Raw genomic sequence first — 22,834 nt, 5'->3', positions numbered from 1 at the left:
AACATGAGGGGGAAAGGAGTCGAAGAGAGTTGGCTGTATTTTAAAGAATCCCTATTGTGGTTACAGGGACAAACCATCCCAATGTGTAGAAAGAACAGTAAATATGACAGGTGACCAGCTTGGCTTAACAGTGAAATCCTTGCTGATCTTAAACTCAAAAAAGAGGCTTACAAGAAGTGGAAGATTGGACAAATGACCAGGGAGGAGTATAAAAATATTGCTCGGGCATGTAGGAGTGAAATCAGGAAGGCTAAATCACACCTGGAGTTGCAGCTAACGAGAGATGTTAAGAGTAATAAGAAGGGTTTCTTCAGGTATGTTGGCAACAAGAAGAAAGCTAAGGAAAGTGTGGGCCCCTTACTGAATGAGGGAGGCAACCTAGTGACAGAAGATGTGGAAAAAGCTAATGTACTCAATGCTTTTTTTGCCTCTGTCTTCACGAACAAGGTCAACTCCCAGACTACTGCACTGGACAGCACAGCATGGGGAGGAGGTGGCCAGGCCTCTAAAGAAAGAAGTGGTTCGGGACTATTTAGAAAAGCTGGACGTGCACAAGTCCATGGGGCCGGATGTGCTGCATCTGAGAGTGCTAAAGGAATTGGCGGATGTGATTGCAGAGCCATTGGCCATTGTCTTTGAAAACTCATGGCGATCAGGGGAAGTCCCGGACAACTGGAAAAAGGCTAATGTAGTGCCAATCTTTAAAAAAGGGAAGAAGGAGGATCCTGGGAACTACAGGCCAGTCAGCCTCACCTCAATCCCTGGAAAAATCATGGAGCAGGTCCTCAAGGAATCAATTCTGAAGCACTTAGACGAGAGGAAAGTGATCAGGAACAGTCAGCATGGATTCACCAAGGGCAAGTCATGCCTGACTAATCTAATTGCCTTCTATGATGAGATAACTGGTTCTGTGGATGAAGGCAAAGCAGTGGACGTGTTATTCCTTGACTTTAGCAAAGGACTTTTGACACTGTCTCCCACAGTATTCTTGCTGGTAAGTTAAAGAAGTATGGGCTGGATGAATGAACTATAAGGTAGACAGAAAGCTGGCTAGATTGTCGGGCTTAACGGGTAGTGATCAATGCCTCCATGTCTAGTTGGCAGCCGGTATCAAGTGGAGTGCCCCAAGGGTCGGTCCTCAGGCCGGTTTTGTTCAATATCTTCATTAATGATCTGGAGGATGGTGTGGATTGCACCCTCAGCAAGTTTGGCGATCACACTAAACTGGGAGGAGTGGTAGATACACTGGAGGGTAGGGATAGGATACAGAGGGACCTAGACAAATTGGAGGATTGGGCCAAAAGAAATCTGATGAGATTCAACAAGGACAAGTGCAGAGTCGACATTGGTGTGGCCTCGTCTGGAGTACTGTGTCCAGTTTTGGGCCCCACACTACAAGAAGGATGTGGACAAATTGGAAAATGTCCAGCGGAGGGCAACAAAAATGATTAGGGGTCTGGAACACATGACTTATGAGGAGAGGCTGAGGGAACTGGGATTGTTTAGTCTACGGAAGAGAAGAATGAGGGGGGATTTGATAGCTGCTTTTAACTACCTGAAAGGTGGATCCAAAGAGGATGGATCTAGACTATTCTCAGTGATAGCAGATGACAGGACAAGGAGTAATGGTCTCAAGTTGCAGTGGGGGAGATTTAGGTTGGATATTAGGAAAAACTTTTCCTCTAGGAGGGTGGTGAAACACTAGAATGCATTCCCTAGGGAGGTGGTGGAATCCCCTTCCTTAGAAGTTTTTAAGCTCAGGCTTGACAAAGCCCTGGCTAGAATGATTTAGTTGGGGATTGGTCCTGCTCTGGGCAGGGGGTTGGACTAGATGACCTCCAGAGGTCCCTTCCAACTCTGATATTCTATGATTCTATGAATCCCTTCCATCAACAGTTCAGCACTTCTGTCTGCAATACCCTGCTCAGCAAATATACATGAGCAAGACTGCACCCAGAGTAGAGATTTTAGGCTGTGCTCACATATTCTGAATGTACAGATGCACAGCACAAGAAATCTGCAAACTTTCATAATCACTGCCCACAGAAGCTTAGTTCCTATTGAATAGGACCCCAAGGATTAAATTCATCTCAGCACAGAGAGCATGCTCAAGGCCCTCCAACCCACTTAGCACTACTTAAGCTCATGTTAAAGGTGTAAGACCTACCTGACCTGTGAACTGGGATGAATTTCACCCAAAGAGTTTACCAGTAAGTCATCCTTTAGTTGTTTAATTATACCAGCAACCACTAAAGTTAAGGTTGCAGAACTGTTGTCTCTACATCTTCCTTAGCTCTGACTTTTCCCAAAATACCCCTTTTGGGCTGAAATTGTTCCACATACCCAGAAGATTATATTAAAAAATATCCCCCTTAACTTTGACAATATACAAAATACAAACCATTGTCACATTTTTTAAAATTATGGTATAGTTAAAAAAACACTACCATTAAAAAAAATTCTAACCAACTTATTTTTAGGCTACAGTAATAACAGTTGAATTTTGAAACCTGAAACTTGATAGTGTGCTTTCCTAAATTTTAAACTAACTGTTTATTTTTTCTGAAGTTCTGAGTATGATAACATGCATACATGGTATGTACATGAGACTATTATCATTTGAGTCTTGTCCTGTGGGAAAGATGCACTATGCACTTCTCAAAAGAACAGAGACAGTAACAGCAAGCAGGGACTTTTAGGCCTTTGGAAATCCTTCCTACCTTCTATCACCAGTGCTATAGCAGAACTGATGTCCTTTATATTGTCTTCTGTTCATCTTGTCAAACTTAAGGCATTCATTATCCACCTGATGATAAACATTCAGTTCTTCAGAGGGGTTGAATCCTTAAGTGATGCTCGCTTTACTAGAGAGCATATGTCTGGCACATAAAAACAAAAATCCCATATATAACATTTTGTTGTTAAGATGCTAAGAGGTATAAACTGTATTATCAAGTTTTGGGTTAAGAACCTTTTTATCCCCCAAATTAACACTGGGTTAAAATGCCAAGAGTTCACTATCTATCCAAATAGTCACATCAACTGCACATTGTGTGTTTTGCATTTATTTATCCACATCTGCAGGGAGGGGACTTCTCTTGTAGTTTTCCAGTCAAGAGCCTTCTTGGTTTTGTTCCCCCTGCCATCGCCCAATGGATACTCTCTGACTAGCCTCAAATATACTTACTGCTTTGTGTCTCAGTATGTTCTTAATTACTACTCCCTAATCCAGTGTATAAAACACTTAGGGTACGTCTTCACTACCCGCCGGATAGTGATTGATCTATCGGGGATCGATTTAATCGCACTCCACCTAGGCAGGAGGAGTAAGCGGAGTCAATGGGGGAGCCACTGCGGTTGACTTGCCGCCGTGAGGACGGCCTGGTAAGTCAAACTAAGATACTTCGAATTCAGCTACACGAATAGCGTAGCTGAAGTTGTGTATCTTAGTTCGACCCTCCCCCCAGGGTAGCCCAGACAATTTCAGACAATTTTTTAAAGTTTTTTCTTTACCAGTTATTGTTCCAACTAAACATGAAGATTACTATAAATGAAAGATCTGAGGGGGGCAACATTTTTTCCTGTGTCTGTCTATCCATTTTGTATATTGCCAGTTTTCTCAGTTCATAGAGGTCTTTCACACAGCAACAAAAAAAGAAAAAACGTTTTTAAAAAAAGATGTTCTCTCACATCATAAAACTTCAAAATCTCTCAGATGCATATATAGGATCTGAAACTACTTAGCCTTTTTAAAAAAACTGGATTCCAAATGAAGAGTGCAAATGTATGAAAAAAGTGTTATGTTTTCAGTATCCTTATGCTTATTTTTGCATGACCTTTGTCTTAATAACTCTACACTCAGTCACACTAAGAGGAACACTGCTATTAGCAGGCAGCATGTCCTTGTTTCTCTTATCAGCTAGATTTAGGAAATACTCATTTACTGTTCCGTTATCTCACTATAATCTTTAACTTCCTACACTGTCTTGTAATGGTTTAACTTGATACTGCATCTGATAAACACCTCAATGTTATTGCTGGAACAACATCGTTGCAGTAAAACATGTTTTTTTGGTTGTGTCAGACTGTTATTCCCACAGACTTATTAGGCCAGTTTTGCTTTTAATTGTGCCAGGCTCTCCCACAGCTTGCCATACATTTTGCATCATAAACTAAGTACTGGTAGCGGTGGGGAAATGCTTAATATCTGATGACAAATCTATTGCTTCACATAATGCTTAATGTATTGCTTCTTCATTACACCATTATATTACTACGCTGTTATACCATTCTTCTTCTGTCAACCCTGGTTTCAAGATTTTCCAAACATCCAAGGGACATATACAATGGAAAAGAAAAGGGAAGCTTTACCAGTTGGGAAATTATCACCACCACGAATGAGTATGAATACACTATCATCTACAAACCAACTGAAGTAAAGACATCAGAAGCAAGAAATTCAGTAGAATACTAGCCACACAACATGCATGCCATTGTAAAGCAAGAACTGAAAACAAATATACTAGCAAGAGCTTCAACCCTGAACAGGAAAGAAGGCATCACTTCTTCCAATCGCTGCTCATCTGAATCTACTGAATGACAACATCAACAACTAGAAAGGGAAAAACGTAAAAAGACCTGATGAATTCTTTTTCTTAAAGTGCTTCCTTATGCTCTGTGATCTAACAGAAACAGTTTCCATACACTACATACCAGCCCCATGAAAAATTAAGTGTATGGAAAAATTAATGTAACTGCAATAACCATAAGACACACCCAGATGTGTCATTATGTTTGTTTGTTACTGCTTCAGTCTTTAAACAAATGCTATTCACAACAATACCATTTTTACTACAGGTAAGTGAACTCATAGAAAGAGGTATATTGTACCTCAACAAATACAAACAGTGTCATCTAAATTATAAATGCATCTCTTCATAATCTGAAATTTGCATGGATAATTGTGTTAAGATGTGATCAAAAGGAGTACCATTCAGTGTTCCACCGTTTGCACCCATCATGTATGAATGAACATTTAGGTTTAATGATGTGTTACCAACTGTACAATTTAGTGCAAAATTAATACAAATTTTGATCCTATGTTACACTACTATACATTATTTTTCAAACAGAAGTATTCACCTCATCTGTAGTCTTACAAAAGCATGAAGACGAGCACACAGATAAGTCAGAGACTTCTTTAGAAAGATTCATGCAGACTCAGCAGCTTTTGCCAACTCTTGCTTAAAGTAAAGCTTGCAATACAGAATTCAGTCAAGGAGTTTAAACAAAAGGGAAACAGAAATTGGATAATTTTGGGTTTATTCATTTTCTGAGACTTTGTTATGTTGCAATTTTGGGTTATATGTTTAAAAACATTGACTAAAGGCCAATATCTTTCTATGGTATGAATTAGAACAAATAAAGGTTTTTAAAGCCTTTGTCTGGTATATAGACAACCTGCTATATAAAAGCCATTCTATTTATGTTCCCAAAACATTTGGAAGCTCCTTGTTTTAATAAGGTTTGGTGCTGTTCCAAAGTCAGAGAGTCTGCCTTTAACATATAAAGCATATAACCAGATTGTGTACCTCTGGGCAGTGGAACACTGGAATTTGGCTGGTGGACAGACAAAAACTGACTAACCTACTTCTAATTGTAAAGGTTTTGCTTGTATGTTTGGTTTTGTCTTAAAGTCTTTAAGAAACCTAATACGTTGATTAACGTTTTGAAGCTATAAACCTGATGCCGCTGAACCAGACATGAAGAATTACAACCTCTGCTCTGAAGACAACCTATTTATTTTTTAAAAAACTACTTCAGACATGAGGAACTACAAAAATTTCCTTCCACATGCTCATTAACTCATACTTCATATGGAATCACCTTTATCCATCCTTTAGTTCAGGCACAGAAGACCTTCAAGGGACAACCAAGTCCCTTCCAGTGTCTAACCAAGAAAGTATCTGGTTAGGTTTATTATATTTAGGATTAGTCTTTGGTCCTTTTTTCTCAGCTCTTTAGCTAGATCCTTTGAACCTGCTCCCAGTGAAGTCAATGGGAATTTTGCCACTGAATCTGATGGGAGCAGGATTGAGTTCTGATAACTGCTGACCCTATTACAAAAGTTGGACCAAACAATTTTTTTATTTGAAAAAGTATGACAGTATTTTACACACACACACACACACACACACACAAAATCTATTTTATACATCAACATGGGTGTATAAAGTCCTTTAAAAAAAAAAAAAGAGAGAGAGAGAGAGACCAGTCTGTCAAAATATTACAGCCTAAAAGCTAGACTGCTTTTAGATACTGCCATGTGCAAGGGGCAACAAGTAGCTGTGCTGCCCCAGAAGGCAGCAAAAAAAAAAAAAAAAGGGATCATAATTATTCCTGCTCCCCCTTGATTCCAGGGGCAAGAAGTCTTCTACTGCTCCTGACCAGTAAGAGGTTACTTCCCCCCCTACTCTTCACATGCCAGTTCAGCATGCTGGCCAGTGCACTGGGAGCTGAGCAAAAAACCCCTCAGACCTCTCTCTCTCTCTTTACCAGCATAGGAGGAGGGGGCGGAGTATCATGCACTCAGAGTTTAACCACAGCCAGCTGACAGGATGCTGAACACATCTTGCCCTTAGCTGGACTGACCACAGAGTCATAGTAAGCATCATATCTGCCAGTTAGCGTATTCCCAATCATGTTTAAACACAAAACAATTTTCTAGCGTACAAGTTATTCACACATTCTTTGGCTGAAGTGGGTTGGATTCACCAAAAGACTTTTTTCTTCTATGTTGAAGGCATGTTTTCAAGCAGATAAAACTGGAGAAGCAGCACCGTGGGTCTGTTTGAAAGAGATGCTCACTAGGATGGCTTGGCAATTTCCATTTATGTCCATAATTGATCAGGTTCCTTATAGGTTCTCATAGGTTCACAGTTTAAGGTCTGAAGAGACCATTTGAGCTAGTCTGTCCTCTTGTATATCACAGGACATCAAATTTTACCCAGTTATCCCTGTATTGAACCCAGTAACCTGTGTTTGACTAAAAGCAGGGGTGGGCAAACTTTTTGGCCCAAGGGCCACATCTGGCTGGGGAAATTGCATGCAGGGCCATGAATGTAGGGCTGGGGCAGGGGGTTGGGGTGCGGGAGAGAGTGTAGGATGTGGGAGGGGGTGAGGTGTGCAGGAAGGGACTCAGGGCAAGGGGTTGGGGCAGAGGAGGGGTACAGGGCGTACGAGGAGGCTCAGGGAAGGGGGTTGGGGTGAGGGGAGATGCGAAGTGTGGGAGGGGGCTCAGGGCAGGGGTGCAGGGAGGAGTGCGGAAGGGGGCTCAGGGCAGGGTTTTGGGATGCAGGAGGGGTGCAGCAGGGTGCTCAGGGCAGGGAGTTGGGGTGCAGGGTGCGGTAGGGGTTCAGGGTGCGTGCTCCGGCCCAGCGCCACTTAGCTGGAGCGGCTCCAGGGTGGCAATGGCACGCACCGGGGCCAGGGCAGCCTGCCTGCCTGCCTTGGCCTCACACCACTGCCAGAAGCAGCCTGCACCACACCCCTGCGGCCCCTGGAGAAGGAGGGGCAGAGGGCTCCGCGCACTGCCCTCGCCTGTGGGTACCTCCCCCGAAGCTCCCATTGGCCGCACTTCCCAGTTCCCAGCCAATGGGAGCTTTGGGGGAGGTATCCACAGGCGAGGGCAGTGCATGGAGTCCTCTGCCCCCCCAACCTCTACGGGCTGCAGTGACATGGTGCCCCTGCCGCCACGGGGGTGGCAATCCTATGGGCTGAATCCAAAGCCCTGATGGGCCAGATCCGGCGTTTGCCCACCCCTGGACTAAAGCATAATTTGCGTTTGTGTAAAGCATGTCTTCCAGAAAGGCATCTGTTCTCGATTTGAGGACATCAGGAGATGGAGAATCCATCACTTCCCTTGTTTCCAATGGTTAATCATCCTTTCTGTTAAAAATATTTGATTTATTTTAATTGTAATTCGTCTGGCTTTGGCTTCCAGCCCAATGGTTCCTGTTATGCCTTCCTCCACAAGATTAGAGAGCCTTTTACCACCTGATATTTTCTCCCTGTGAAGGTACTTATGTACTGTAATCAAGTTACCTCTCAATCTTCTTTCTGATAAAGAGCTCAATCAGTTAGCTTAAGTCTCTCACTGTAAGGCATTTTCTCCAGGACTCAACTAATATTTGTGGCTGTTTTATGCACACAGTTCAATTTTCAACTTCCTTTCTAAAATATTGACACCAGAACCAGCATCACTCTCACCAGTGCCATGTACAGAGGTAAAAATCACCTCCTTACTTTGACTCACTATTCCCACTGATACATACAAAGGCCATGTTAACCCGTTTTTCCTCAGCATGAAACTAATGTTTATGTTCAATTGCTTGTCCGCTATGACCCCCAGATCCTTTTCAGAGTCTCTGATTTCCAGGATATAGTCCCCCATTCTGTAGGTATGGCCTGCATTCTTTATTCATACATGTATAACTTTGCATTTTGTTTGAATGGGCCCAGCTTACCAAGAGATCCTGATCGCTCTATATGACTGCCTGTCCTCATTGTTATTTACCACTCATCAATCTTTGTTTCAGTCACAAAAGTTTAATCAACAGCAATTTTATACTTTCCTCCAGATCAGTGATGAAACTGTTGAATGTCAGGCCTTCTACCAATCCCTATAAAACCCCACTAGAAACACTCCCAGTCAATGATGATTCTCCACTGACAACTAGTTTTTGAGATCTGTCAGCCAGCCAGTTCTTAATGCAATTAAGATGTGCTTTATTGATATTTTATAATGCTATTTTTAATCAGAATGCTGTGCAATACTAACTCAAATGCCTTACAAAAGTCTAAGTGTATTATAAAAACCTAAAAGCATTTATGCAATTACCTTTACCAGGCAAATTTGTAATCTCAAAAGAATGAAATCAGGTTTGTTTGACAAGACCTATTTTCCACAAAGCCAGGCTGACTGGCAATTATATTTCTATCTTTTAATTGTTTATCAGTTGAATCCTGTATCAGCTTTTGTATTCTTTTGCCTGGGACTGATGTCAGACTAATTGGCCTATAGCTCTATATCATTCCACTTGTCCTTTTTTAATATTGGCACATTAGAACTCTTCCAGTTTCTGGATTTTCCCCTAGTATTTCAAGATTTATTAAAAAATTAATATCAGTGGGCCAAAGATCTCCTTGCCAACTCTTTTAGGACTCTTGGATTCTCAGTGGATGTTAAACACCCTCCTTTGTTACGAATGGACTGGAAAATACTTCATCATCCTCATGTAACACATATACATCCTCCTTCTTCTTTCCAAACATAGAACAGAAATAATTATTTAATATTTCTGCCTGCTCTGCATCATCATCAATTTTACCATCCCCATCTAGTAATGGACCTATATCATTGCTAGGATTTTTTTTTTGTTCTAATATTACTTTTTAAAACTCCTCCTTATTGTCATTAGCACAGCCAGCCATGGATTTTCCCTATGTCTTTAACTTCTCTTATCAATTTTCTACTGTTCATAACTTCTCATTTATGTCATCTGTTATTTCCTCATGTTTTTGTTGCCATCACTTAACCACTAAACCAGGATGGAGTTATAGCCAAAGTTGTCCTCTTTCTTGATTGTGAAATTGTGGCTTTTTGTCCATCTAATAAACTCTTCTTATAGAAATCTCAAGTTTCACTCACATTTTTCTGTCTAACTTTTACCTCCTCTAACAGGCTGGCACCCACCTCTTGCAAGCACGTCTTGGTCGAGTGCACGTGACCTCAGTCTCTCAGTTTGTGGTGACCCCTGTCAGTGGTTTCTCATGCAGGTTTTCAGTGACTGGCCAAGTCTCACACATGGTCTGTATGTGAAACAGAACAAACCCCTTCTGGGTATGCAGTCTAACTTGTCCTGGCCCTTTGATGGGGCTGTACCCCCCAGGGCTTCCTCCATGTCTCCACTGTCTTCCTGCAGCCTTCCCTGTGCTCAGTCCTTACTCAGTCCCAACAGCCAGCCAGGAGCTCTCTCTTGCTTGCCCAGGCCCTGCTGCTCGTTCAGCAAGCCAGGAACACAGTTCTCTCTCTTCCAGCTCCAGGCAGCAACTGACTGACTCTGGCCCTGAAGCTCCTTTTATGTGAGCCTGCTGGGCCCTGATTGGCTGCTCCCTGTAGCTTCCCTCTTTGGTTGCTTCCCTGGTAGGAAGACTTCTCTTCTGCTCCTCTCTGGGACTGGGTATCATAGGACTCTGAGGCCTCCAGGCCTAGTTCACCCCTTCATATCTCCCAATTTTTTTCCCATAATTTTCCTCAGCTTTGATAATTTAGCCCTTTTAAAACACCAAGTATATATATACACATTATTGATTGGGACTGTCCTTTGTTTGCCCATATTGATCATTGGACCTTAAGCAAACACCAAGTTCCAATTCAGTGGTCTCCCTCATCAGGTCCAAAATATGAGTTTCCTCATGTTGGGTGAAATACCCTTTGTGTTAGAAAATCAAATTTCAGTAATGTCAATAATATCAAATTTCTTCTCATCAATTAGAATCTCCAGTTCCTCATACCTGGTGAAACACTGGAATGCGTTACCTAGGGAGGTGGTAGAATCTCCTTCCTTAGAAGTTTTTAAGGTCAGGCTTGACAAAGTCCTGGCTGGGATGATTTAATTGGGGATTGGTCCTGCTTTGAGCAGGGGGTTGGACTAGACGACCCCCTGAGGTCCCTTCCAACCCTGATATTCTATGATTCCTGTTACCCAGACACGTAGCACTGGCACACTGGCAAATGAAAATTTTTTTCTCTTCATATTTTTGTCACATCCGTTCAACTTGTTCACTACATACTAAGTTTGTTTATATTGCATTTGCCTCCTTTGTGCCCTCCTGACTGCTCCAGACAGTCTCCAATCAAGAATAGCCCCCTGTTTGTGAGATGCAAGCTGACTCATTTGTACAGTCCCCTCTCACTAGAATTTGGCCCAATGTTCCATAAAACCAAAACCTTCAGCTTCATACCAATTGTGCAGCCAACATTTCACCTCTAGTACTTTCTACCTTCTTTCACTTGTGGATTGGAAGACATTGTGGATCTCAAAGAACATCATTTGAATTTTCCTCTTCTTCAACTCCCTTCCAAGTTCCACAAAATCTTCTATAATTTGCATAATTCCATGTAATGCTGTGTCACTGGTTCTAATGTGCAACATCAGAAGTGGAGACTTGCCAAATGAATTAATAATCTTGTCCAATTTACAGTTATAGGTCATATTTTTGCTCCAGGAAGAGCGCTCACTGCAGCACAGCCTTCAAAGCTGGGTTCCCAACCAGCAGCCATGGAGCTTCCTGCAGGCAGGGGAGATTCCTGGAGATGGGTCTGACCCAGCCCAGGACCGGCAACTGCAGGGGAAAAGGAAGTCCCATCCCTCCCCAGCACAGCCAGGACTAGCAGCTGGAGTCCAGCATACATTAGGCTTCCCCTCCCCCAGATTTCACAGGGAAGATCAAATTTCACAGTCCGTGACTCATTTTTTCATGTCCAGAAATTTGGTAGGGCCCTAATTATAAAACACAACATTGTCCAGGTCAATGTCCACATTTTCATCAATTATTCCAAGTACAATCATCTTAAATGCCTGTCCTCCACAACACACACACAGCCACCCACTCCTCTCTTTCAGTTGATAATGGTTTCTGTTTAGTTATTTTGAAAATTAAGAGTTCTGAGGAATTGTTTCAGACTTTTCCCTACTGATCTTGTTTGTTACAGTTTATTGGCAACTTACAAAATTTAAAAATATTCTTTTAAAAATTATTTTTAAAGGTTTACAATTAACCTCCATTTACAATCTGGGGATAATCCCTTTCCTTTTCTTCTCTTTCCTGTGTCCTCTCTTCCTGCACAGAGCTACAGTCTTAATTCCTTCTATCTCCTTTGTCGCATGTAGGTCTGGTTTACCCCAACTGACCTGGAAAGTTCTGGATTTAAAATTTTGACACTTTAGAGCTTGTACAATGCCTTCAGCTCTTGACAAAAGATAAATCTTCCATTCTTAGACTAAAATTGAGACTCACCTCTTCACCTTATATCCATAATGATAAAGATTTATAAAATCACTGTGACTATCTAGTTGCAAAATATCTTGTCCATGGACTCAAAAATCATTCACAGAGATCCTTAGTTAGATCCTACAACCACAACTCTGGCTCTAAGCCACTTTGAAGATTCTAGTAATTGAAGTACTACTCATCTTATCTGGTTAAACATGGGCATCCACATCTTGGGGAATATTTATATTAATGGTTCTTTCAAATCCTTTGACACTCTCCAGTGTGAATATGGTTGTCCAGCTGCCAAGCATAAAAACACTTACACTCAAACACTGTTTTAGAAAAATCACGGGATAAAACTATAACAAGAGCCAATTTCATATGCCATCTGGGATACAATAATCCTCATAGAGACTAGGCATTCATTAGCAGAAACGCAGAAACAGAAACAGGGGTATTATATCATGTTTGTCTATCAGATAAAGATTCTTTAAAAAAACAGCGAGAGGGTAATTTGATAATTATAAGGACAGAAGTTTTACTTCTGAATTTCTTTAGCTATATATTCAATTACATTCACTATGTTCGATCAGTAGTCAAAAGAAACTCATAAAACCTGCTGCGCCCTTGAAATTAAGCTATTTGCATATTACTTTCTCTCATTTAATAGTGTGAATTTCTTCTCTATGTCCTGTATTTCCACCACTTTCTCTGCTCCTCATTTCTACTGCATCGTTCCCAGCTCCTCTGTTTCAGTCCCCTACAATGCCCCAGTTTTCGCCTTCATTTGCTTTGAAGGCCACACATCACTGGAACCACTGCTGAAGTACATCTAAGCTATTACTACAGTCACTAAAGGGTGTTGTTAGGAAGTGGATATGCTATCATACTTTCCCACAGGGACTGAAGGTCCTGAAGACACAAGCACTACTAGCATATGATATCACAGGTAGCACACAACAAAATTTAAATGCAACCTAACATAAGCTGTGACTGCAGTACCAGTGAAGCTCTCCATTACTGGTCTCACCAATCTCACCTCAACTTGAAGATATCTTTACAACCCATTGCCACCCTCTTCTTTTCTAGTATTTGTCTGTTCATTTCTGTTACCATTTCCTTGCTGAAGTCTTCATTACGGTCACACGTGAATCAGCGGTGTGATTTCTGAAGCTCCAGATTTTGTTCTGTTTGTACAGCATCTAATACAATGGGGTCTTGGTCCATGACTGGGGCTGCTAGTTACTATGTGGTAATACAAATAAATAATAATGAAGTAGCAGCATCTGGGGTCAGAGAAGGAGGCAGCATAGAGGCTGCAGAGCCAGAGTTTTCCAGTAAGACAGGGAACAAGAGGAGAAGAAAGGGGGCAGGAGGGAAATAAGAAACCCTTCTTCCCACAAAAAGTGGGAAAATACACAACAGTAGTCTTCATTAGATTTACAACCAGAGGGCAACAACTAAAAATACTGTACACGATACACTGAATGCCCTTTTAAATGCACTGTATACAATATTAACTTCTGACATGTTCTGCAAATTGGACATTAAGGCATTACAACAATATAACCATTAAGATTCAACCTTTTTAGAGTAACAAAACAGACTATTAAATCATGTCTTAAAATTTACATAATACAGCCCTCTGATGAGGTCTTCATATTTGGGAATAAAACCCTATGAATACACTGGATTTTAGCGAACAATCAAATTATTAGAGCATCTTTGAGAACTAAAAACTTAATCCTGTGAAAAATAGATATCACAATCTTTTAGGGATGGAGCTGTGGGCAGTCTGGCCTAGTGGCCGGAGCAAGCGTCTAGCGCAGGGAAATGGAAGCAAGGGTCAGAGTCAGAAGGCCAGAGCCAGAAGTGGGAGCTAAGTATACTAACTGAAGGTTTGTTTACACTTAAAATACTACTGCAGTTGTGTCACTGTAGTGCTTCAGCGAAGGCACTACTTACGCTGACAGGAGGGGTTCTCCCATAAGCATACATAATCCACCTCCCCAAGAGGCAGAAGCTAGGGTCAATGGGTGAATTCTCCCGTTGACCTAATGCGGTCTACACCAGGGGTCAGGTCAGTTTAACTGTGTCACTTGGGGGTGTGGATTTTTCATATCCCTGAGCCATGTAGTTATACCGGCATAACGTCTTAGTGTAGACCAGACCTAAGTATGAAAGCACACTGATAAATTAAGTTGCTATATGTAACTAATACAACAATTTAGGTCTTAATTATTCATGTGTTACTTGAATACTGACAAGCAGTACTTCAAGTATGGACAAACAAAATATTATTCATCACCATCCCCAAAAACATTTAGATTTTGCAAAGTAATTTGGTATTTTTTCAAATACCAGTGAAGTCAGCTGCCTGAGAACTGAAAAACTAACCTGCAAGCAGTGCAAAGGAATTTAGAAGTATGGCATTTGATTTCAGCTGTCCAGTGCCACCCTCCCCTATAATTAATATTGCTTAGCCTAATGACATAGTTTGCGGGTATTAAATTTTTGCAAAATGGAAACAACATGGCAACCTATTCTGGAGTTAATTTGAATGTTAATCACATAATGAGTGCTTGGAACAAAAAGTACTTGGGTCAGAGAGGTGAACTAAAGCGGAAGGTCTTTCAGGAGTTTCTTTATCTATATGATTTTATCTGCAAGAGCGATAAGGAAAGGCCTGTGCCTTTTCAATTTAATTTTCTAATCACAATAGTCAAAGACTCCAGCATGTCATTAGCCATGGCTCCCAGAGACCCAACTTCCCTGCAGTAAATTTAACATCAAGCAGTTTAATTTAAAAACCAAACAACCTATATATCACTGTTCATGCACAGGAAGGTTTTCTTTCCCGATGATAATACTATTGCTTAGGTAAATTATTTTTATTTTATATTTGTATTCCCTCAGTAACAAGAAGTATTTTGTGCTCTACTGACTCTGCATATCTTCAAAAATTTCTAATTTCAAAGTTGTATGTTTATTCCCAGTAAAGCAATTGATCCTCTTATAGAATTTATTTAGTGTACATGTCTTTTTATTTTTTTCCTGCATTGAATCACAGCTAGAAGTTGTCACAGGGCCTGGTTTTGTAGGAGTAGCTGTCCGCACTGCTTATACAACTACAACTTGGAACTTCTTTCACTAGGACATTGATATTTTTCCCATGAACTTTCCTAGCCCATGGTAGTAAATCCTGTCCAGCTAGAAGCAGAGAGGCTATCCTTTATAAAGCTTTGTAATAAGACTTGTTCAAATACCATGATGATAAATTGTTAAAGAACAAAGCCATGCTGACCCAGAGATATAAAATAAACCTGGAATATAAGATTAGGACTCCACATCTTGTGCAGAAATTATTCTTAAATATGAACTGATTAAAAACACTTCATTTTCCTTTTTTCCTCCATTCTCTCTTTTGCATTGGTTCCTGTTCTCAACAGGAAAATATTGCTGAATCAAATGATAAACACCAGTACTAAGACACCTAGTGTTGTGCTGTGGGAAGGAAAATCCTAGAAAAAGCCACAGAGGGGCTGTTTGGAAAGTGTGAATGTTCTCTTTTGCAAAACGTTCACATATCTGACCAACTGCATAGAAAGCAGGCCCCTAGCCTGGGACAGGGGTTGGCGCCTCAGTCAAGAGAGAATTCAAAGGTTTTGTAGCTCTAAAAGAGCTGAAGAGTTTGTAAATTAGTTTATGTTCTACTTCATGTGTTTTTGCAAAGGAGGGAAACATATGGGCCACAAAAAAAAAAGTTACCTTAGAATTATTATTAATATTCTACAAGCACAAAAGTGAAAAAACAGTTAATTTTCTTATAGAACTAATTCTGCCCTCTTGTGCCTATGCACTATTTGTATTACTGTATGACATGCAGACAATGATTGTGGCTGTAAGGCTACAGCTTCATGGCCAATGCAATAGTGCTCCACATCAGAAGAAGCTCCTCAAGGCACTGTGCCTGGCAGAAGCACTGGAGAAGCACCTAGAAACATATGATTTTTTTCTCTCCAGTGTGCATTACTTTGTATTTCTCATCAACACTGAACTTCGCCAGCCATCACACCACACATTCACCTAGCTTGGTTAGATCTCTGAAGTTTCTCACAGTCCTCTCTGGTCATAACTAATTTAAGTAACTATAATCTGTAAATTATTACCCCACTACTTGCCGCCCCCCTCCAGATTATTATTACAATATTAAAATTAGACCTAGATGAGAACATAGGGGTACCCTGTTGTTAACCTTTTGCTATTTTGAAAATTAACCATTTAATCCTATCAGTAGCCTTCTGTCTCTTACCCAGTTCTTGATTGATGACAATAGTTTGCCTCTCACCCAGTGACCATTTCGGAACCTCTTGTGCAAGAGCTTGTCAAAGGCCTTTCAGAACAGAAGTCTAAATAATAAAATCAACCAACCAGAGCAGGCCAAGTGCGGGTGAGAGCAGCTCCTGCTATATCTTTTGCAAGGGTTCAGCATGTGCTCCCCACTTGCTCATCCAGGCCAACCAGCAAATATGTATAAAGTGAGGTCACTATCCCCTCTCCCCCCTCTTGAGGAGAATAAGTATTACATACATATGCAATTAAACAGACAAATTCAGTATTTACATAATAGAGAGATAAATATGATAAAATAACACTGAGCCCAAGAGTTTAATAGAGTCAAAAAACGATTAGACATTAATATGGATAATGAGAACATCAGTTACATATATTTTTAAAATAACAAGAGAGATAAATCCTTATGCATTAGGGAATAAAATAATTGACGAGATTAAAAATAACCACCACATTCATTGGCAGGTTATTCAATAGCTGTCCATTTTGGCTTTTTTTACACCTCTCTTATCTGCTACTGGGCCACTGGTCTGATCCAATATGGTAATTTCTACATGCAGATACATATTACAGGGAAGTTAGTATTTTGTAGATATCTAGAGAATCAATCTGTGCACACAAACTGGTAATGAAAAATGACACACACACTCACATATATATATTATGCTATTTTAACTTAAGATCTTTTTTCATCCAGTTTCAGCATAACATCTGATTGGATTGCTGTAACTAAATAATCACAAAGAAATGTTAGAAGAAACAGAAAATGTTTCCAAAAAAGGGAGCATTTTTAATGTTTTTGCCACAAAAAGATAGTAAATGCTTTACTTTTGAAGTTACGTAGAAAATTCTGTTGTCGTATAAAGAGTTTATTGTGCCAAATTTTGAGACTAAATGTAGTCATTCAAGTGTGAAAGAGAGGTTTTAGACCTGTTTTAAGTGAAAAATCTCAATACAACTTTAAATATGTAGTTGCTACTGTCATCTCCAGAGTAAAACTATATATCTCCTAATAGGTCTTTGCAATGCTTTGAAGCGCTGTGGAATACCACCACCTTAATAAAATCCTTCAAAGAGAAAAAAAAATTATTTCTGTTTTTCCTCTGACAAAGTAGGAATTTTTTTTAAAACATCTCCACCTAACATTTAGAACTTGCTTTTACTACTATGTTATTTTTTCCTCCCACTGAGTAATGATCTTTAAATCAAGACCAGCTAAAAACCTCCATAAAAGGAGACATCTGGTCACAAATTCAGTGGTACAGTTGTTAGTTTGAATTAAGTAAAAAACATTAAATCAATGTTCTGTAAATGCTAAAACACAGAAATGGTCAGAAAAGCCTATGGGTATATTTAGTGTCTAAGGACTCAGATCTGCAAATGCTCACTATAGCAAGCACTTGGAGTGAAATCCTGGCTCTACTGAAGTCAAGGGGAGTTTTGCCATTGATTTCAACGGTGCCAGGATTCCACCCTCTGTCTGGTAGCAGTGAGACTCATAGTACTTAACCAGGGCACAAAATTCAAGTTACCACACTTAGAGAAAATGTATTAATAGACCTTCGTAAGCATTAGAAAAAGATAGTAGTTTTTCAACATTAAATATGAGAACCCGTGACACCTACATGAATGTATTTATTATTTATGCGGCATCTTAGAGACTAACCAATTTATTTGAGCATAAGCTTTCGTGAGCTACAGCTCTAAGGTGCCAAAAGTACTCCTTTTCTTTTTGCGAATACAGACTAACACGGCTGTTACTCTGAAACCTTTATTATTTATGTATTTATTATTTAGATTTCTGAAAGTCCTTTGACAAGGTCTTGCACATCACTTAAAGTGGTATAGAAAGATAGTGAGTGATACAGATAGAGAGCCTTAAAAAAAGTATAAGGCTAATACTCAGATGGTATAAACCACTGTAAATTAAAAAAACTTTTGAAAGCTAAATTTAACTAACATTCAATTTAACTAATTATTGCATTCAAATTAATCGCACTAACTACTTGAATTAGTTACTTTGCTTAAGACCTGGTTAAAACAAAAGATGCATTGGCAAGCTAATGGGTTTGTACTCTTCACTATTCTAACTTAGAACATTATGGCTGATACTTAAACATTTTCATCCAATTGTTCTAATAAAATAAATAAATATAGACTCATTTGCACAACAGCATCTGTTAATTATAAAAAGACAATGATTATCTAATAATTTTTGATTACAGAGTATGAAAAGATCAGCAATGACAAATATGCACAACAAACCTTAGGATAATTCTGAATGTTTAATTGTTCAGTCCTCCCATATTCTATTTTTAGAAGATGGAACTTAAATATCATTAAATCAAAGAAGAAATAACAGCTGTTAAGATTTTATATACAGCAGCTATTACTGAGATCTGAGAGATTAAAAATGACTTTCTGAAAGGCCACAGGTTTGGCTAATTTTTTTTTAAAGAAACAAAATACATTTAATTCAAAATATGACGTACTCTAAACCCAATGAAATAATGGCTTTCAAAAGCCAACATTATTATTGCTAAATAACCTTCTCTCTCTGCAGGTATTCCATGTAGTCACAGGTTGATATGAAATTAGCTACTCTAAGTAAGTCTTTGCCCAACATGTAACTCATTATCAGAGGATTTCTCTTGTAATTAGTCAACTGTATCTAGGTAAGACTCATGAAAAATGTATGTCTACTTTACAGTATAAGCCCAAGTTCAAACTCAGGCTCAAGCCTAACACTCCTTCTGTCTACACACAAATCACGCTCCAGGGCTCTGAATCAGGTCCTAGAACCTCATGGGGGTGAAGGGTTCAACCCTGAGTCAAGCTGGGACCTAGGGTTCAAGCTCTATTTGCAGCGTAAACACAGCCCCACTGGACTTGTGCTCTGGGAAATAGCCAAAAGTATCCCACACGCCAACTTTCTTTGTCCTCTGGATAGTCAAATTTTGCCACACTGCACCATCAACAAAGGCCTAGAGCTGCCACATTCTGGGAGGGTGCTAGGAAGTCTGTGATATGTGCAGTTAGATTTGGGCCCCCATAATGCAGTGTAGACGTGGGAGCCCAAGGTTGTGACCCAGGGCTCAACAATTCCTAATCTAGGGTTGCAAGTGAGTGTAGATGCTCAATCCCTAAATTAATAAACACAGAGTTTGCTAACTCGAGTTCTACTAACCTAGGGGTTACATTGCAGTGTAAACATACCCTTGGTCTCTCATTCAGATCAGGAAATAGACAATTCTTTAATTTCATCTTTTAAAAAAAATATCAAAAACTAAAACCGCACTTCTCATGAGCAGAAACTTAAATGCCACTAAAATAACTAAGAGGACTCACCAAGTTCATTGAGACTCTGGGCAGCTTTTGTTATTTCTCTGCTTCCTCCTTGCAGCTGTCCTTGAAGTCTCTTACTTAGATACAAGATGCGTATTATTCTCCGCAGCAAGTCACAGGCTGCCTGTGTGGAAATCATGGCTTTAAGTGTATATTCAGTGTTCGGTATGCATAGTTTTAGGCCCCAATCCTGGAAACTCTTGAATATAAGCTTGTAGTTAAATACAAAACACACAAGCATTTGCAGAATCAGAATAGTGGTCAGAGATGCACACTGATAAATGTCAATTTTTTCATAAGTACTCTATGACTTTATACAACAACATTCACTATTTTAACTATTAATGTTACTGCACATGATTCTGTAGAAAAGCCTCTGATTTTATTTGCTATGCAAAAATGAAATATTTACATTTGATAAGTTACATCACACCTTATTTATAAAGACAATTTAGCTTTATTTTGTATAATGTCCTTCACAGAAAATTTTACCCATGTCAGTAAAAAGCAGATACTGGCTTTTGTTCAGCTGATCAAAGTTTGACCAGAAGCAAAACAAAAACACAAATATTGATTTTGTTTGTTTTGTTTTCTTTTATCTCAGGAGATAATAAATCTTAAGGCTGACCAAGACAGTCAATATATGTATTACCATGTTCTCTTCCAATATCTGGAAGACTTCATTTTGGGAAAGAATTTTAAAATGGTTACTCTCAAACTCAGACCAGGAATAAAGCATAAAGTTGTAATGGGTAGAGTAATTAACAACTGAAACCATTTACCAAGGATCGTGATGGATTCTCCAGCACTGAGAATTTTAAAATCAAGACTGGATGTTTTTCTAAAAGATATGCTCTAGGAATTATTTTGGGAAAAGTCTATGGCTCGTGTTATATAGGACTTCAGATTAGATGATTATAATTGTCCCTTCTGGCCTTAGAATCTATGAAAACCTCTGTTCAGCCAATTGTTAAGTCAACATAATTCATAATCTTGTAAAGTGTTTTGAGATTGGCTGGAAGGCACTAAGTAAGATCCAAGTATCTCTTATTCAGGAAACACAACTGCATATGCTTTTGCTTTGCCTTTGTTCACATTGACCTAGGACACAATACTGTTGACTTCTGAGGCACTTATAATAGGTTCCTGGCTTTTTAACTGACTGTTCTCAGACAAATCTTTTCCTCTTCTAGGTAATAAAAAGGAGAAGCAGAAAGACATTAAGAGGTACATCCAAGCCACAAGAGATCTATTTTCAGACAAGTTTTTAAATGAAATGGAGAGATTCAGGAAGGTTCTTCCAGATGGCATGAGAAGCAGAGGGGAAAGTTTTCTCACCAGCAGTGGCAAGATTGCATGAAACAACAGATAGGAGGTAGTACTAAAAAATAAGAGTAAAAAAGCAACATGGAAGGTTTTAAAACAAAGAGAGCAATTATAAACTAGATCTTGGGAATCCAGGTCAGTTCATATAGGATTAGGTTGGTGTGATCATGGTATATCGTACACGCAACATTCTGGGCCGGCTGAAATCTTAAGAAATAGGACTTAGAAACCCAATGCAAAAAAAGACAAAGAAATGGTCCAGATTTCAGCAGAAATGGAATCCATGCAATGAAAAACTACAAGGTTGTGGCAGTGGAAACTGTTAAATTTGTAGACATCAGAAACAAGCATGACAAAATTATGAATAATGGAGACACATAAAGAAAAGGAGTACTTGTGGCACCTTAGAGACTAACCAATTTATTTGAGCATAAGCTTTCGTGAGCTGCAGCTCACTTCATCGGATGCATACTGTGGAAAGTGTAGAAGAACACGGCTGTTACTCTGGAGACACATAAGAGGTTTGTGAAGATGATGGATCGGTTCTGGAGTATGTACCTCTTGCCTAAGAGAGGATCTTTTGAGTTATTTAATTTAAGGAAGTCAAGATGAAATTAAGTATTAAATATTTAATAAGTTAAGTAATTATCTGACAACATTGCAGAAGTACATAGAGTTTTGTAAATTGAAGTTTATTTAATTTCTTTGGAAATCAAACATGCAAGTACATGTACCTAGATACACACACCAACACAAATAAATGCATCATGTAATAAAAAATCCAAAGTATTGCTAGTTAGTCACTCCCCCTTAGGATGCTAGCACAAAGTGACAAAAGCAAAGATATATTCAGTTTAGTATTCTTCAACACCTAGACATGACAAGAAAAAAATGAAAGGGATGCCCCACTGAACCCAGATGACTGAAAACACTGTAAACCTCATCGCTTTTGGCACCATACGTCTTGAAGAGTAATTTTTTTTTCAGTGTTGCCAGAGGACTTCCCACATGACTCTCATTAATGATAATGGAAGTCATGTGGGGATCATACTACTGTAATTTACTAAATGTTTGTAATTCAATTAATTTGCTTCTTTAATGAGAAAAATATTAATCCACATCTATTTGTATCTTTTACAGTCTATGAACAAAATTTCAGCAACAGAAATGAAAAAGCAGCTTTGTAGAATATAATGTGCTTCAAAAGTACAGTCTGGTGCCAATATTTTGCTTTTTGACTTAACTAAAACTGAACATCCACAGAAAAATTCAACCAGATATGAACCCTAAGATCAGAAAATAACAATCTTTTGAATATTGCTTATATTACATACTAAAAGCCTATTTCATTTTTATTAACTTATTATTAAGGCTACGTTTTAGTCATGGGGGGGCAGTCGGGGGCAACATGGGCGCTGGGGGAGGTAGCCCGGGATCCTGCTGGTGCTGGGGAGGAGGGTTGGCAGGGGCTTCCTACACTGCTCCGCATCCCTGCAGCAACTAGGTGGCAGAGGGGTCAAGGAAGGGGTACCGCTGCTCCTGCCACAAGCGCTGGCTGCCGCTGCTCTCATTGGCCGGGAACAGCAGGCAATTGGAGCTACAGGGGCAGGGCCTTTGGACGCGGGCAGCATGGAGACACCCTCCCCACAGCCTTGGAGCTGCAGGGCAATGCCAGTGGGAGCCGGGGAGCTCCACAGCCCAGGTAAGCACTCCCCCACAACTCCAACCCTGTGTTCCTAGTCCTGACCCCCCT

General features: G+C 39.7%; 1 protein-coding gene across 2 annotated transcripts in view; it reads right to left on the bottom strand.

Moving 5' to 3' along the window:
• Nucleotides 1-22,834, bottom strand: part of COG5 (component of oligomeric golgi complex 5) — a 310,045-nt gene that overhangs the window by 262,854 nt on the left and 24,357 nt on the right. For both annotated transcript variants that reach the window (XM_048836332.2, XM_048836333.2), the window contains exon 6: nucleotides 19,759-19,879. In XM_048836332.2, the coding sequence (XP_048692289.2) occupies nucleotides 19,759-19,879 (121 nt within the window). The remainder of the gene's footprint in view (nucleotides 1-19,758; nucleotides 19,880-22,834) is intronic.

The sequence above is a fragment of the Caretta caretta genome, chromosome 1 (assembly GCF_965140235.1).
Source record: "Caretta caretta isolate rCarCar2 chromosome 1, rCarCar1.hap1, whole genome shotgun sequence".
Taxonomy (NCBI): Eukaryota; Metazoa; Chordata; order Testudines; family Cheloniidae; genus Caretta; species Caretta caretta.
Note: the sequence above shows the minus strand (reverse complement) of the source record. Positions and strands in the feature narration are given on the sequence as shown.